The 17,041-nt window shown below is 34.8% G+C and overlaps 2 protein-coding genes across 2 annotated transcripts; both read left to right on the plus strand.

Annotated features, from left to right (window-relative positions):
* The first annotated feature begins 3,266 nt into the window (after positions 1 to 3,266).
* Positions 3,267 to 7,797, plus strand: LOC115971958. Its single transcript, XM_031092087.1, has 3 exons — positions 3,267 to 3,599; positions 6,862 to 7,020; positions 7,173 to 7,797. The coding sequence occupies exons 1-3, from the start codon at positions 3,333 to 3,335 to the stop codon at positions 7,527 to 7,529; spliced, it is 783 nt and encodes a 260-aa protein (XP_030947947.1). The 5' UTR covers positions 3,267 to 3,332; the 3' UTR covers positions 7,530 to 7,797.
* Positions 7,798 to 10,124: 2,327 nt separating this feature from the next.
* LOC115978107 (probable protein phosphatase 2C 72) lies at positions 10,125 to 12,461 on the plus strand. The gene is made up of 5 exons (XM_031100130.1): positions 10,125 to 10,350; positions 10,771 to 11,100; positions 11,198 to 11,312; positions 11,658 to 11,881; positions 12,012 to 12,461. Exons 1-5 carry the CDS (start codon positions 10,177 to 10,179, stop codon positions 12,210 to 12,212), a joined length of 1,044 nt encoding a protein of 347 aa, XP_030955990.1. The 5' UTR covers positions 10,125 to 10,176; the 3' UTR covers positions 12,213 to 12,461.
* Positions 12,462 to 17,041: the final 4,580 nt, after the last annotated feature.

Raw genomic sequence — 17,041 nt, forward strand, 5'->3', positions numbered from 1 at the left:
AAATTAAAAATACACACCCTAGCTACCAAGTACAGGCTAATATGAGTCAACATAGTCAAACACTCAAACTGGCTTGCTGTATATATCGAGAAACCAGGTGATTTGATTTGATATGTAGGGGCTGTATACTTCTGCATCCTACTGAGCTGTTGAGAACACAAGGAAATCATACTTGTCCCCACGGTTAACTATGCAGTAGGTAATTTGGAAGCTCAATAACAGAGGCTAACATGAGTCTTGTTTAAATTTGTTTTTCCCTTTATGGCAACTAACATGAGAGTTAAGATTAAACATCTAATTCCACCACTATTTAAGAGAATTATTTAGGCATATAAATAGCTGAGCATGATAGAATGACCATATGTTTAATCTCCCCAGGACTGCATTGGTGCTGTGAACAGTGACTGTATTATGGCTTAATCCTCACAATCTTCTATATATTTACTCTTAGTAAGTGGTAAACTATATATATATATATATATATATGTGCATGCATTAAACAATCAAACATATTAGATAAACTGAGGACCTCTAATCAAATTCAGAAAGTTCCATAAGATTCACTACAAAAGCACCATATAAAAAATTACCCTCCATGTAACACTCTATCTTTGTAATTCAAACACCCTAACAGCCCAACAAGTTAAAACACCCTAACAACCACATTATTCGAAGGATAAAACAACAAACCATGAAAAACATCTCTCTCTTCCATAAAACATTATTCAAAGGATAAAACATAAAACGCCCTAAGTGCCAAAGTAGTGCCCTCCTAACAATCTTGCCTCCTCTTGCAGAAACTGAAGTTGTAAATATGGTTCTTCCATCACGACAAACATCTCTCTCTTCTCTCGTTTCTGAAAAATACGTGCTGCCATAAGGTAGAGTTCAGAACCCTTCTCAATGCCATCTAAGGTGCACACGCGTTCCATGACATTACGAATAGTACTACTTGGCTCCACTGAAAAAGCTGAGTTCCTTAACTCCACAACATCACAGATACGACTAAGTTGTTGTGTCAACTGTAATGCCGTTCCTCCTTTCTTCCCTTTGCTCTGTGTGGATGATGGTAAAACTCGCTTCTTTCCTTTTTTTTGTGTTAGGTTAGGTGGTTGTGTGGGGTTAGGAGTCTCATCTTCATGAACGTCATCGTCATCATTTGGAGAAGATGAGTCAGCAGAAGTATCACCTAACCCCTCCTTAGGTGTCTCAAGATCATCAGGTAACACACCTGAAGTGGGGGCCCATGCTAAATCTCCTGTGGCCGCAATGTCCTTAAACATAATGTCTAATAAGTCAATATTCTCCAAACCTTTCTCTCGAAATTTTGCAGCTACAGGAACCTCCTACAATTTTGAATAGTTTCATTAATACAAAATATGGTTTATCTACTAATACAAAATATGTACAATGGATTATACAAAACATACCATTAGTTTCCTCTCCCACCACTCATCAGTTGCAGCTATTGTTCCTTTGGCTGCATCCCATCCCAATCCAGTTTCACTTCCCTTCAACTTATTCCAAAGTACCCAATCTTTCTTCAAACTATCCCATTTATGCTTATACTTCGACCTAGGATATTCCTTTCCAGTTTTCTTTTCAAAAGTTGCTATAATATTTGTCCAACCCTTTTTACTAAAGTGGGTATTAGGTCGATTACCCTTAAATACCTCATCCACACAAGCTTCGCAAAAGATAGTTGTTACTCTTGATGGCCATTGAGCTCTAACATTTGAGCTATTTTGGGATGGCTTACCCATCTAAAAAAAACATAAGTTTGTTAATATTAATGTTCAGCCAAATAATCAAACAGTTTCACCTCAAGTTTTAAGGACAATATTGTGTTCCACAAAATAGATGTTCTTTAAGAAAGACTAGCACAATCTTGATACCTTATCAGTTATAAACATAGAAAAGAGGTTTAATACAAATGATCTATTTACAATAACTGTTTCTGTGTGATAAAATATGGTTAGTACAAATGGTCTATGTGATAAAATATAAGCTCAAAAGCTTTGATCAATAGAGAATGGTGACAAAGTTGAAAATGGAGAGAAATTCTTTGGCTGTGTTTTGTATTCCTGAATCAGACAAATTGATAAGTTGGTTGATGAGTCAAGACTAAGATTATATGAAAATGTGATTATTATTTCCAGTACTATTAGCAAGGGAAGAGACATGTGAAGATGATTGCATAAGATTTAGAGCACACAATGGCAACAGGACACCAAAAACTTCAACTTATGTTAACAACAGAACCATAAAACTCTAATTTTTATCACAGCCACTCAATGCACAAAACCCAACTGAATTTCTCTAATAATCACTTAAAAGGAAAAATTCAACTGAAATGCAAGACAGGGTAAGCAATACCACATTAGAATCTAATATATCACTACAGCCACTAAAATTTGAGTGTCCAAGAAGAGTTATAAGATCTGAGCAAAAGACAGCATAAGAATTTTAGTTCATTTTATCTTTTCTAAAAGATTATTCTGAGGCAAACATTCAAAAACTAGCAAACCACAGAGGGCAGTGTTCTAACATTTTCTTCTGAGGCAAACATTCATCATACTGTGTAATTGTTATTAACTAATGCTAAGAAGATAGAATCCATATCTCCTTTGAACATCAACCAGAAATTTTCCCTATCTACTAAGATTTTGTAATTGGTGGATCAGAACGATGATAAACAGAGTAGAGCGAAAACAACAACAGCAGCAACAAATCTCTGAATTCTAATATTTTGAGTTCAAATAGTGTAAACCAACATGCCAAAAGCCCAAATCTATATCATAATTTCAAATATGGGTAATGGAGAATAGTTACCTGGAAAGGCTGGAATTGCGATGAAGAACGACGATACACGGAGCAGAGCAAAAACGTTAAAGAGAGAACCAATCCTTGTGAAGCTGATGCGTTGAGGCAGAGGACTGAGGATATATATGGTGAAGGGAGAGGACTGGAGACGCAATAAAATGTTTTTCCAAACCAAATTTATGGGTTGTGCTCCATATTTAAATAAAAAATTACATAAAACTTGACTTTTATAAATTTGAGTTCCGTTAAAAAAAATAAATAGGAGTAATAATTTTGTCATAACCCAAAAGAAAAAAAAATTGCACAGTATATTAAAAAATGAAACATGGGTTTCAAAAAAAAAAAAAAACATGAAAGTTGAAACGCTGCGTTTAAAGAAAAAAGAAAAAGAAAGTAATAGAAACTGGAGAAAACGCACCGTTTATATCATCACCCGAAAGGACGTCATTTTGAGAATTGAGAGAGACCAGTCCACCAAAGCAGAGAGAGAGAGAGAGAGAGAGAGAGAGATGGAAGTAGTAGTACAGGGAGAGAGCTCGGATGTGAGCAGCAAATACACGCTGAATCCTTCACGTATATTTAACGAAGACATATTGTTGTGCGTAGACGTGGACGTTGAGTCTCTGGTGGAGATGAAGAGCACTGGCTCAAATGGCCGACCACTCACCAGATTGGACTCCATCAAGCAAGCTATCCTCATGTTCATCCACGCCAAGCTCTCCATCAATCCTGATCACCGCTTCGCCTTTGCCACTCTCTCCAAATCAGCTTCTTTGGTACTATTTTTCAAAATGCTTCAATTTTTGAGATTTTTTGAATTGGATTGGATTTTTGCATGTTATCAATGATTTTAATAGGTACCCATATGGTGAAAACATATTAGGATTCTCTAGAAATTGATATAGGGACATACCCAATTTCGGTGGACACTTTCTGCTCACCACTTTTTACATGGACCCACCACTCACAATCGACCATTTCGTGTTTTGTTCGTAGTATTGTCGAAAATTTATCCATAGATATTGACATTTATTCTATTTTATGTAACTATGTATTTCTTGATTCTTGGTTTGGCATGTTGCCATTGTTGAAAGCAAACAAGAACATAGGAAAGAGGAGGCTTTCGAGTTTTTGGATCTTAGAGCCTAGGCAATAGGAAATTGTGCACTCCAAGTTTTCCAGTGGTTATTGGTTTCCATATTTTTATAAGACCCAATTACCCAATACTCTAAGCAACAATTTGGTGAGGATGAGCACCTCTTGCATTAGGGGTAGAGAAAATGCGAGTAGCGTTTATTATATCTAGCTTTCAAAAAAAAATCATGCGGGTCTTTCCTAAAATATAAGTCTCTTGGACAGATTTTTTGCAGCTCCTGATAAGCTAGTTGGATGGTTATTTTGATATGATGAAAATGGAACAAAATATGGAAGTAGTTGATCACTTTTGTGAGTGATTGTCCGCCTCAGACTTATTGTTCTCTTTGTAAGGATTTGATGCATACAACGCGTAGATCTATTTAACACATCCATTAGGTTCACATCTTTTATAACCCAGCAGGTTAACTAAAGAAATGCTTTCTTATTAATGAGAATGGCAATACCAGTAGTCTATATTACACACACAGTTTAAGGCTGTAACTGGGTGCATGGATTTATAGAATTCAGATCTTAGACATCATCAAATTTCATTTTCCCCTGAGGTTGAAGGAAAAAGCTAGCTATGGCAACATTGTTTTAGTTTATTTTAATTTTTTATTATTTAATTTAGCCTTTTTCTATTGTACAACGCATGCATTAGAAAGTGCCAGGCAAAGCATCATTAGTTTTTTTTTTGGAGAAACAAGCCAAAGGCTACAACAGGGAACATTCAACCAGCAATACTACATCAGAGTAACAATTGAAAAGCACCTGAACAAACAAGTGCAAACCAAAACAAAAACTCAAAGAACACAACTAGGTGCAGTTTTGCACCATACAATCTATTACAAAATATAACAAACAAACAAACAACACAGCTAACTAGGACTAATCTACCAACAAGTAACAAAGAGCTAGCCAGAATTCTGCCTTCCAATCAAATCCTTAGGCATGAACACAAAATCAGAAATACCCCAACTGATGCATATTTTGGTGTTGATACCAGACCTAGGATATGGTCCTTTAGTTTCAATCCTTGCCTTCACCTGTTTCCTTATGAGACCAGCAATTTGATCCGCTGTTTTAACAGCTCTCAAATGCTTTATAGCATTTCTTTGTGCCCATATGTGGTATATATATGCACTAAAACCCAATCTGCAGCAGTCAGCATTTAAGCTTTTACCTTTCCAATTTGTTGCAGCACAATTGGTGAGATTTTGCCAGTCTTCATCAAGCCTATCTTGATAACACCAGTTCCTGATTTTCCTCCAAAGTCTTTTACAAAAGGGGCTCTTAAAAAAAAGGTGAACACTCTACTCTTAGAGCTTCCTCTGCATAACAAACATAAAGGATCACGGGTTATTCCCCAACTAGCAATCCTGTCATAGGCAGAGTCTGTCCCTAATAGCCAGCCAAGTGATGAAAGCATGCCTTGGGATGGCTTTGGTGAACCATGCAATCTTCCACCAACTAACAGTTGGTTTCTTTTTTCTAATTTGATCCCAAGCACTTGAGATAGAAAAAATTCCTGATTTTGAAGGAATCCATACAACTTTGTCACACTCACCAATATCAATCAAAGGCAATTTACTTAAAATTGATACAAGAACATCAGACCTTGTACTTCCCCAATTCCAAGCTTTGTATTGAATCACACTTGACAATTTAGCATTAATTGAACTAGTAGCATCATATACAATCCTATGCCCAAATTTTTGATAAAGAGGGCCATCAGGATGCCAATTGTCATGCCACATATATAATGCTAGATCCATCCTGTACCAGGAACTTTATAAAGGGTCTTGCCAAAGCTCTGAGTTTTAAATTTTTTCTCCACCCTCAAGAACAACATTGAGGAGCTTTGACAATCCAAAAACTCTGGTCCTTAAGAAGAAGAATTTTGACCCAAGCAATCCACAAGGAGCCAGCATGGATAAATAGAAGCCAAATAAACTTCATGATTGCCTAATACATATGCTGCCTTAGGTTGGCATACCTCATTCCAGGCAACTTTAGCCTGTCCCATTCCTCTCAGTCCCTTTCCACAGGAAAGAAGACAATTTCTGTTCTAATTCTTTTATAGTACTCTTGGGTAGAATAAACACATTTGACCAGTAAGCATGCACACTGAATAAGACAGATTTTATAAGCTGAAGTCTACCTGCTAAGCTAAGCATCTTGGATGACCAAGAATTAATTCTTGCAGTGATCTTAGTCAGCAATGGGAGGCAATCTTGGTGCTTGAGTTTACCAGAAATAAGAGGGACACCTAGGTACCTGACTAGCAAGTGGCCTTCCTTGAACTTAAGAATATTTAGGATCTGTTGCTTTAAATTTCCTTGTAGACCAGAAAAGAAAACTTCACTCTTAGAGAAATTAGCTGATTCCAGCATGTTGATTGAATTCTGTTATATCTGCTTGAATAACTCCAAGTGAGTGCAAAAATCATAAGGTTATCAGCAAAGCACAAGTGGGTTAGTTGCAATTCTTTGCACTTAGGATGAAATTTAAAGATACTGAACTCCTGAACTTTACAGAGCAAGATTCTTGAGAAAATTTCCATCCCAAGTACAAATAGGTAACAGCATTGTTAGTTATACCACATTGTGCGTTTGGTGCATTAGATATGTTAAGATGAAACATGCAAATACCCCCCGGGTAATGAATAATTATAACTGGTTTTGCCTGTGTAACCCAAAATTTATTCAAAATTATTTATTTATTTATTAATGTATTAGATATGTTAAGATTGGAACATGCAAATACCCCCTGGTAATGAATAATTATAACTGGTTTTGCCCGTGTAACCAAAAATTTATTCGCAATTATTTATTTATTTATTAATGTAAAGTATTTTTTATTAATTCAGAATTGTTTTGGTTCCTTTTTGCTATCATGTAGCTTAGGAAAGAATTTAGTAGTGAAGTTGAGTCCGCAGTTGCTGCAGTTATGGGACTCTCAGCTACTTCGTCTTGTGGTCCTGCTGATCTTACCAGTCTGTTTCAGATAGCATCTCATGAAGCCAAGAAATCCCGTGCTCAAAATCGAATTTTTAGGGTGGTAAGTAGTGTGGGAATCACTTTCTGTGTATCTGTTCATGTATTTGTTTGTTGCTTACTGATTATGATGATCTTGTCACGCCTATGAAACTTCTTTGATGCATGCTCTATCTATAAAATCTGACATGCATTATGATATTATGTTGTGTTTAGATTCTTATCTACTGCAGATCATCTGCAAAACCTCATCATCAATGGCCTATAAATCGAAAACTCTTTACCTTAGATGTTATTTACCTCCATGACAAGCCTGGACCTGACAATTGCCCCCAGGAGGTCTATGATGCACTTGTAGAGTCCCTTGAGCACGTCAGTGAATACGAGGGCTACATTCATGAGAGTGGGCAGGGGCTAGCACGTGTTCTCTACCGTCACATGTGTGTGCTGTTGTCACACCCTCAACAGCGTTGCCCACAAGAATATGTTGACATTCCCAAGTCTCTGACAAAGAAGTTGCCTGCATCAGAAACAATGCCTTGTGATGATAGTGTTCCTGTATCCAGCCAATGAGAATGTATAAAGTTAAATTAGAATCTAAGGGGTAGTGCAATCAGTTGGGGGCAACACCTCATGAAGCAGAGGTCGCTAATTCAAATCTCCTTTTACCCCCCTCCCCTTGGGGCCAAAACTTAACAAAAAAATGTAAAAAAGTTAAATTAGTGGTCTTGTGTTCCTTCTTATCTTTTGGTTTTCTAAGTATGACTTTAGTTCTTTTTAAAAGAAGTTGATATGACCTCTTTTTAAACGGGAACAAGGAAATTATTTGACCTTCCATCTATTTGTATAAAGTCTCTATGTTTTTTTCTTATGAAAAATATGATGCATTGTTAAATATGAATTTCGACATTGGTTATTTTTATTTTTGTCCATGTTTATTGAACATGCAAAGATCACGTATGGATTTATTTTTTCCAAAAGAAAATGTGATACATACTTGATCATGGATTGGGACTGTAATTATCGCCGATATGTAGTGATCATCTGCAAGTCCTATCCAAATACATGGATAATTGGGTTTTGAATATTTGGATGATTTGCAACATGTGAATGTATCATGTCTCATTTAGCACAACACTACTCAAGTACATTTTGACTCGGAATGTTTGGAATCTGGTCTTCCAAGCAAGCCTTTTTTGCTTGAAGGGCTGCTCTTTTTGTTTATGAAGTCCTATGAACCATAAACCATATGCACTTTATCAGTAATACCTTAATGATTTCATATGAAATTTACAAGGGGATTCGAGTCAGTTTGAGACAGAGAGACTCCAGTTGACTCATTGCCTCATTGGTACCTTGATTGCAGTGCCAATTTACATGTTAAGTGGGTAGACTTATGGATTATCTGATCAATCAATGAAACTGAAATTTCAAGATGATATATATGAAGTTATTCAAAAATCTGTTTTGGTGTGTGTTTCTTGAAAATGATAAAAGATATTAAATCATCCAATTGATCAATGGTTTGTGTCTGTAATATGGGACTATATAATTCTCTCTTTTTTTTGATAAATGACCATATAACTCATTAGGTTATTAGGTTAAGTGTTGCTTCCGAGAGACTTTTGGGATTAAGACTTGTTCTCTACTTGTGAAAGGAATCAATCGACCATCATTTTCTGGTATAATTTGTTTGGGTCATGTTAAAAAAGAACGAACATCTTCTTAAAGTCTCTACCGTTGTACTTTTGCCCAACTTATTTCTTCAACAAAATAAATCAATAAAAACAAGCTATACCAAACACCAAACGTATAATATATATCACATGCATACCAACTTGCATCAAACTATTTTTTATTCAATTGTTTTCCCTTTTGTTTATTTTTTGTCTGGAATTGATCCTTCAATCATCATGATGATATGTGTGTTTGTCAATCACAACATGAACAGGATCCACTCATTGGGAAATAAGACCTAAAATTAAACAAAAACTATCCAGAAAATTTGAGAAGTCAACTTAGACATATAAATCTAACCACCCAATATATTATTGATGATCCTCAAAAGGTCTTCAGATTTTAGGGTCAGGATCCATTTGACAAGGCTTATTGGCTTAAAGAGATCGACCAGCATGATGCATACAATGTTTGTCTCTTATCCACCAGTAGATACTAGCACACAATTATGAACCATGATTACGCTATAAGAATAGGATTAAATTTCTCATTATATTTATTCTTTACAAAGTTTGACCAACTGCTTGCATCTTTTCATAAATCTGTCTACTGTTTTGTTGATTCCAATTGCCATGGATCCATTCCCTTTCCCTGTAAAGTGCATCAAGTTGGTCAATGGTCAACAACTATCTTATATCTTTGTTCACATTTTGATAGGAATCAACATTTGTTTATTCCTCCATTTCTTGATCACCCACTCAAGCAACAAGTTAATATAATTTTGTTTAGCTTTTGGGTCAGACATTTCATTTTCAATAAATTTCGTGTGCCTTTGGATTAACTTTTTGCTAAAAATTAGCAAAATAATAATTATATTTAGAAAAGTGAGACTTTAAAAGTCTATAAATATGCTAATAAGCGTATAAGTTAAAGAGCTAATTCAAATTCACCTGAAAATAAAGTCATCATGTACGTGAAGAATCACAAGCGAAGTAACTAACAAATTGGTGTTTCAGGTTTTAACTATCATTCAACTCCAGACATAGTTCAACATGTGACATTATTTAGATGATTCATATATAAAAAATCAAGTCCATACTAACTTGCATATAGTAATTTTAATTTGATATCATATAATAGGATTAAATGCATGAAAAGGATATAAAAAATTACTGTCACAAACAGAAAAAGGTGTGCAAGTTTGTCAGTTTGAACATGGATTTGAGTTCCATGGGGTGCATCATGTATGTAAAAAGAAACAGCTTATAAAAAGAAAAAATACACATCATGTGTCCCTTCAAGTGAATCTTGGGGTGGCCTAAAATAACACCCAACAATTAAAAAATTGAGAATTATTGAATCTAAAGTGTGCTTTCTGACCTCCTGGGAGCCACTTGTACAGATATCTACCCCTTATAATCATTATTTTGCTATAACATGCGCATCCTGGGGTCCTTGGATTCATGATTAAGGAAACTGCTTCGGCTATCCTTGGACTATAAAAGTAAAGTGAAAAAATAGAACAAAAATAATATTAGTTGCAATGGGAATCTGCATATCAGTTGCATCAAAGGAGATTCATGATGCTGAAGATGGCCATGAAAATGTGATATTCTTCCAAGGAAATAATGTTTCTAATGGAGCTCTGGGTCTTGGTTCTCTTTACTCTAAGCAAGGGAGCAAAGGACTAAACCAAGATGCTGCCATTCTTTACCAGGTTTTGTACCATGGTTCTCTCAAATTGTATCTATGGTCCCTAGTTTTGCAGGTTGTGCTTAAATTAGAATTTAAGTTGGTCTTGATTCTCATGAGAAAAGTCAACTTCTCAATTTAGTTTCTCTTATGTTTCTTCCTAAGCAATTCAAAATCATTTATACTGTGGCAATGAAATCATTGTATGATATGCTTGTTCATTTAAAATTTTAAAGCTATCCAAAGGTGTACCATAAAATTTTCCTAGATAAAAAGTGGACCATACACCACTGGTGAAATCCAATTTACCATGGTATACAATCTTGGATTTTTAGGTAAAAACCAATGGCTTTAAAAAAACTACAATTTCAACTAACATGTAGTACTGTACTATTAGTCTTATCAGGTTCCCCATTGAAACATAAATTCTTTTTTCTTTAATAAGGGCTATGGAGTGGAAGATGGAGCCTTCTGTGGAGTTTTTGATGGGCATGGGAAGAATGGTCACATAGTGAGCAAGATAGTGTGTAACCGCCTGCCTTCGCTCTTACTAAGCCAAAGGAATGCACTTGCAAAGACTTATACAGTAGCAAATGATAGTACTTTCCAAAACCATGTTGAGAGAATAGATGGGGAATTAAGACCAAGCAAGAATTTTCACATATGGAAAGAGGCTTGTATCAGTGCCTTCAAGTTGATGGACAAGGAGGTACAACTACAAAAGAAGTTGGACAGCTCTTGTAGTGGAACAACTGCTGTTGTAGTCATAAGACAGGTAAAAGACCAAGTAGTTATGAACGAATTACTTCTTATGAATTTTTCAATTTGTTTCTTAATTTTTTCTTTCTTTCTATAATTGGAAAATAAAACAGGATGAAGATCTTATCATAGCTAATCTAGGTGACTCCAGAGCTGTCTTGGGGACAATCACCAACAATGGAGTTACTGCTATCCAGTTAACCACTGACTTAAAGCCAGGCTTACCTTGTAAGACCTCATTTCCTTCCCGACATTATATGCGTTGAAAAATTGTATGGCTGGGGGTATATACTACAGAGTATTTTGCTATGGTACTTGTCACACCAAGGAGTTGATCCATACAAGTAATCAGACACAGACAATCTTTTTACAACTGTTAATGTGACAAGTTGTGATTAGAACAATATCATTTTCACATTGGCTTGTTATTGACACCACTGTTATTTGCACCAATGTCAACTACACAGTTGTGAATTTTTTTTTTCCTTGTTATTTTCACTCACCTTACCATTGAGGACCTACTAATTTTAGATGACTTTTTCAGTGACTAATCAATTTTCATTTCTGACATAGGTGAAGCAGAAAGAATAAGGAACTGCAATGGCCGGGTGGCTGCATTAAGGCAAGAACCACATGTCCAACGAGTGTGGCTGCCCCACGATGACTCTCCAGGCCTAGCCATGTCACGAGCTATTGGAGACTTCATACTCAAAAACCATGGCATAATTGCCATCCCCAATATCTACTATCACTGTGTAACTTCCAATGACCAATTCATCATTCTTGCAACTGATGGGGTAAGTGCAAATTGAATGAAATTTTAATTTGTACATGTTCAAGTGTCAGATACCTTTTCATTCTCCTTCTCATTGTATTGCTAATTAGTATAATGCGTTTTATTTTCATCGTTTGTGCCTGAAAATGTAGGTCTGGGATGTGCTCAATAATGATCAAGTTGCATCGATTGTGTGGGCAGCAGATAGTGAACAGGCAGCAGCAAGAGCCGTGGTTGAGGCGGCTACTGCCACATGGAAAAAGAGATACCCTTGTGCAAAAGTAGATGACTGCACTGCGACTTGCCTCTTTTTACAAAAGAAGCAACATTTTATTGTGCCAGTGGAGACTTGAGCTAGCAGCATTTCTTCCTCTAGTTGAAAATGTGGCCGTTCCTGCCTTGCTTTGGCCTTGGCACAATCTTGAGTTATTTGGCACATTTCTTTTTTATCATTTGGAAACCAAAAATCAGAGCAATTACTGGGAACAAAACTAGTTGAGTGGAAAAGGAATACACAACAATTGCTTTCAACTATATAACTATTTACTGGTGCATCTGTTTACTTGTTGAGTAGCAAGATAATTATTGCATCAAGAACAATTTAAAAGGCTCAGTGGGGGAAAAGCAATGAAAATATTCAGACAGATTCAGATTAGAGATTTCCTTTTCAATCCTAATCCAATAAGCTTACCATTTGACATTTAAAAAGATGAAAAAAAAAGTGCATGTAAATAGTCAAGAATATCTGGACATATCACAAAAAGAGGAAATGAACTGCATTCTTCACTTGAGATTCTATTGGAAATTTTCTTTTTAAACAAAATCCAATATCACACACAAATGGGTTGAACATTTTGTTCTGTTTATGGCATAAAAACCAAAAATATTTTTGCACCTCATCTGTGAATGAAACCTATAATACCAAACCATATAAGGTTCCTATAATTCAAAAATCAAGCTGCATCACCCTTAATATCTTCTCCAAGAAGGTCATCATCATAAGAGACAGATATTTGACTGATCATGTTGATTGTGCATTGAGATGTTGGCTTGGAACCATCTGAAAAATTGAGTTAGCATCCATAAATGAATTCTCAATTCCTGGTGAACCATCTTTTGCTTTCCTCCTCGTCTAATATTTGATTGCTTGAATTGCTTCTGCATAATGATTTTTATTTTTAAAAAGTCAGCACTTTATGTTACATTCACTTCAAAAAATCATCATGAATGATGTTATGATACAATAATTTTAAGTTCAGAAAGAACATAATGCTGCCAATGCAAGAAGAAGGTTGTGACATAAAGGAAGATTATTTACCAAATTATTTAGAGCCAAAGGACAAGTGGACAACAATTTTAAAATAAGCTGTGGACGGTAGAGTCAACACAGTACAGGTACACTGAAACATTTTTCATATTGGTTTACCATTATTAAGCATAGCAACTTTATACAACAACCAAAGTAACTAATGGTCATAAATATTTTTATTATAATTTTTTTAAATTAGGAAGTTATATATACACAACCAATGGGATTTGAACCCAAAATCTCACCCTCCACCCACTCTTGTCAAAGGAGGAAGTGCCATTGCTTTACAAATATAGGAATGAATGAATAAAGCAAACTTCTCTTCTCTTGGATTTTATTTTTTGGTGATCGGAGTAAACAAACCATTTGAGACAAACATGAAAGTATTCTGTCCCCTTCAATCTTTTGACAGCTAGACTCCTAAGTTTCTTCAGTTTTAACAACCTGACTCCCTTTTCAGTATGCCTATGAAAAGAGTATGAATGTGATTGGACATTTAAATAATCCAATAAAAAATAACAAGTAGTATTTATATAATTATGTATGAGATGTGGGCCAGTTTTGACTCCCACAGAGAGAGAGAGAGAGATATTATGAGCAAGAAACCTACCTCCAAGAGGAAGTGGCATCTCGAAATACGATTGAGTCAAAAGGGCACTTCAGTTTGCCTTTTCAGATTATTAGTTTATTAAACCAGGGCATCACCATTTGTGTCTTGAGCTCCGAACTGTCAACTTTACCTTTTCTATTTTATATGTTTTTTCCAGGGGGCATCAACAGAAACTATATCTGTTGCAACTTGCAGGCTATTAATTTTTTCTTTTCATCGAGAAACAATCTTTAATTGCTCCAAACATGATAGCATGGCCAAGAAGTCTTTTCCAAGATCCACGACTTTTTCAAACAAACACAGCATATAGATACATGCAAACAGAAATGTAATACATATGTGCACATGAATTGGCACAACAACAACAGCAGCAACCAAGTATTGCTTCAGCCACATGTATATAAAATAAATAAATAAAGTTCATTTACACACCTCAAACTCCTCCACTTTTTTCAGTATCTCTTTGTGGGCTTTTGGTTCTCATTGTTTTTGGAACTATCGCTTTGTTGTTAAGATTGTTGTATTATTACATAGGAGTTTTTGAAGCCAATATCAACCAAACCTTAATCTTAAAATTTTGTTGTTGTAGCTTATGGAATTTATTGGAGCCTGAAGCAATAAACGTCGACGATGACGAGGTTGAGTTTGGCTGATTCTGATTGGCTCTCTGTCTGCCTCTGCATGCGTGGAGGTTGGGTTTTCTCTCTTGGGGAAACCCATTCTATCTGAAGTGGTCGGCCCAATGCCCATGCAATTTTCACTTCGGTTTTGGGTAGTCAAGCCCAATAGTGGTACGGGGACAAGCCCAATTTAAAATGATAGAATGTTCTTCTCAAAAAAAAGAAAAAAAAGATACTCCTAATAAAATAGTTAAGAGGATTATAAAATGAAAAATGTTAGGTCCATTATACTTTCACAATAAATTCTTGGTTGCAAACTATTAGAGGTGGATAAAAAAATGATATTAGTGACAATCCCAAATTATAACCAACGTGCTACTTAAGATTTATTGTAAAAATATTATGAAAGTATTGTAGTCATATTATTACTCATAACATTATTATTATTTCTCTTAAACGTCATAAATAATAGATAATATATGTGAATTATTTTCATGAAAAAAAAGAAAAGATTATTTTGAAAGTCATCACCCTTGACTTGTGGGATTGGAAAGAATTTTGTCCTCATGCGTTAATGACTGACTTTACGATAGTTCAATATGAATTTCCTTATCAAACATTTTAGGTGGGTGATTTTTTATTTTCTTATCAAACATTTTAGGTGGGTGATTTTTCTTTAGATGACAGAAACACACTATTTTAGGGGTTTACCTACAATCCTACATCCTTGTTGTCTATGAAAAGATTAGTAGATTGCGTCTCTGATTGAACTTCTAGTAGGTTATATAATTATTTATGAGAAAAAAGAAAGTGTTTTGCTGATTAGATTCAGCCATACATTCGATTACATATATATATATATATATATATATATATAATATAAAGATTAGATGTTTAGATTCAGTCATATATAGGTTCGTTGAACGTAGACACCTTTATTTATCTCTAAATATGTATATTACTCTAATCAATCAAGGAAACGAACCTTTTTAACATACATTGATGGTCCACAGGACCACAGGCCAATCCCCATCACCACTGGAGCTTTAAAATCAATCAAAGAACAATGAAAGGCAAACGACTTTGACAGCTTTGTTTCTCAGTAATAAATACAATTAGACATCTAAAATAAGCCACACATGCATCTCTCATTTTGGATGGCAAGACCCTCGTCAGCCAGATTCCTCAGGTGAGGATAAGTTATTGTTTTCGTGAAGCTAATAAATGTGCGGACGCTCTTGTGAGGAGAAGCTCGGATCTGAATTGTGATTTTATTGTTTTCAATAGTCCGCCTGTGGACATGAATATGTTGCTGTATTATGACAGTCTTGGAGTGTAGTATGAGAGGCTCTGCCCTCAACTGCATGTTCCGCTCCTTAAGTTTTTAATGCAATTCGTCTTTTACCAACCAAAAAAAAAGCCACACAAATGAAACTTCACCATGAAAGCCACTAGGGTCCAATAGGAGTATATAACAAAACTAGTTAGCTTTCATTATTAACAAAAATATATGTGAGTTTCACTTAATTCAATAGAGAAACATACATATGGGTTCCAGTTAATTTAATTGGCAAAATCTTTTGTTATCGAATAAAAGATTTAAACTTGATACTATAGATTAAAACTTAAGAGTGAAACTATCTCTCAAAAAGAAAAAGAAAAAAAATTAATAAACACACATAGGTTAAAATTTTATTTTATCTATAAAAAAAATACAAGGCACTACCAATCAAGATATTCAAAATTATTTATTTCCTCGGATTTTAATTAGTTTAATTTTTAAAATATCTTACCATTAGATAAGAAATTTAGAAGTAAATCCCTCTGAAATAAAAGATATTTCTTGATATCCTGGACGGTACTAAATAATCAATAAGAAATCGACTCTATATGTCAAATCATGTCTTATGTTGTATACATAAAAATAAAATGTGTCATTCGCAAATAGGAAGCAGGCATATAAATTGAATTCGGTTGTATATTCAAAGTTTCCTCTTTGGTAAACCAAAACTTAATTTTTCTTTGATAACTTAAGCTTTATATATCAGTCGTTCACCCAACCCAAAAAAGGAAAAAAAGTTATATATTAGTTTTTTTTCACTCAAGAAACACATTGTTATTGAGAAAAAAAATTATATATGTGCATTTTTATTGAATAATAATACATATGGATTATATAATTTAGACAATATATTTCTTTTTTTGTTTTCTAGTTAAGTTTATATCAAGTTAGTTTTCCTTACATCCATACAAGGATAATTATTTTACTAAAACAAAAAGTTGTCCCAATGGAGATAAGGAAAGAGCGCAAGCAAACACAAAAGCAGTGTGTGGAGAGGAAATTCCTTCTCGTGTCGGCATCATTGCTTTATCATCCAATATTCAATATTGTTTTTACGTACATTGATTCTGATAGATTCCCTACAAGTCTTTGCCGTAACTTGCTAGGTTATCTCATTATCCTTTGGAATTCAATAAGAGAGACACATGACAAAGTTCATCGATAATTTTATATTACAAAAAACTTTATTTCCTTCCTGTGTTTGAGTTCTTAGCCAAAAGTAAAGTAGGTTTGCTTTGGAAAACAAACTTACACCATGCCCTCATTAATTAAAGAAAGAGTTATATCGGTTTGAAGTTTGA

Source organism: Quercus lobata, chromosome 2 (assembly GCF_001633185.2).
Source record: "Quercus lobata isolate SW786 chromosome 2, ValleyOak3.0 Primary Assembly, whole genome shotgun sequence".
Lineage (NCBI taxonomy): Eukaryota > Viridiplantae > Streptophyta > Magnoliopsida > Fagales > Fagaceae > Quercus > Quercus lobata.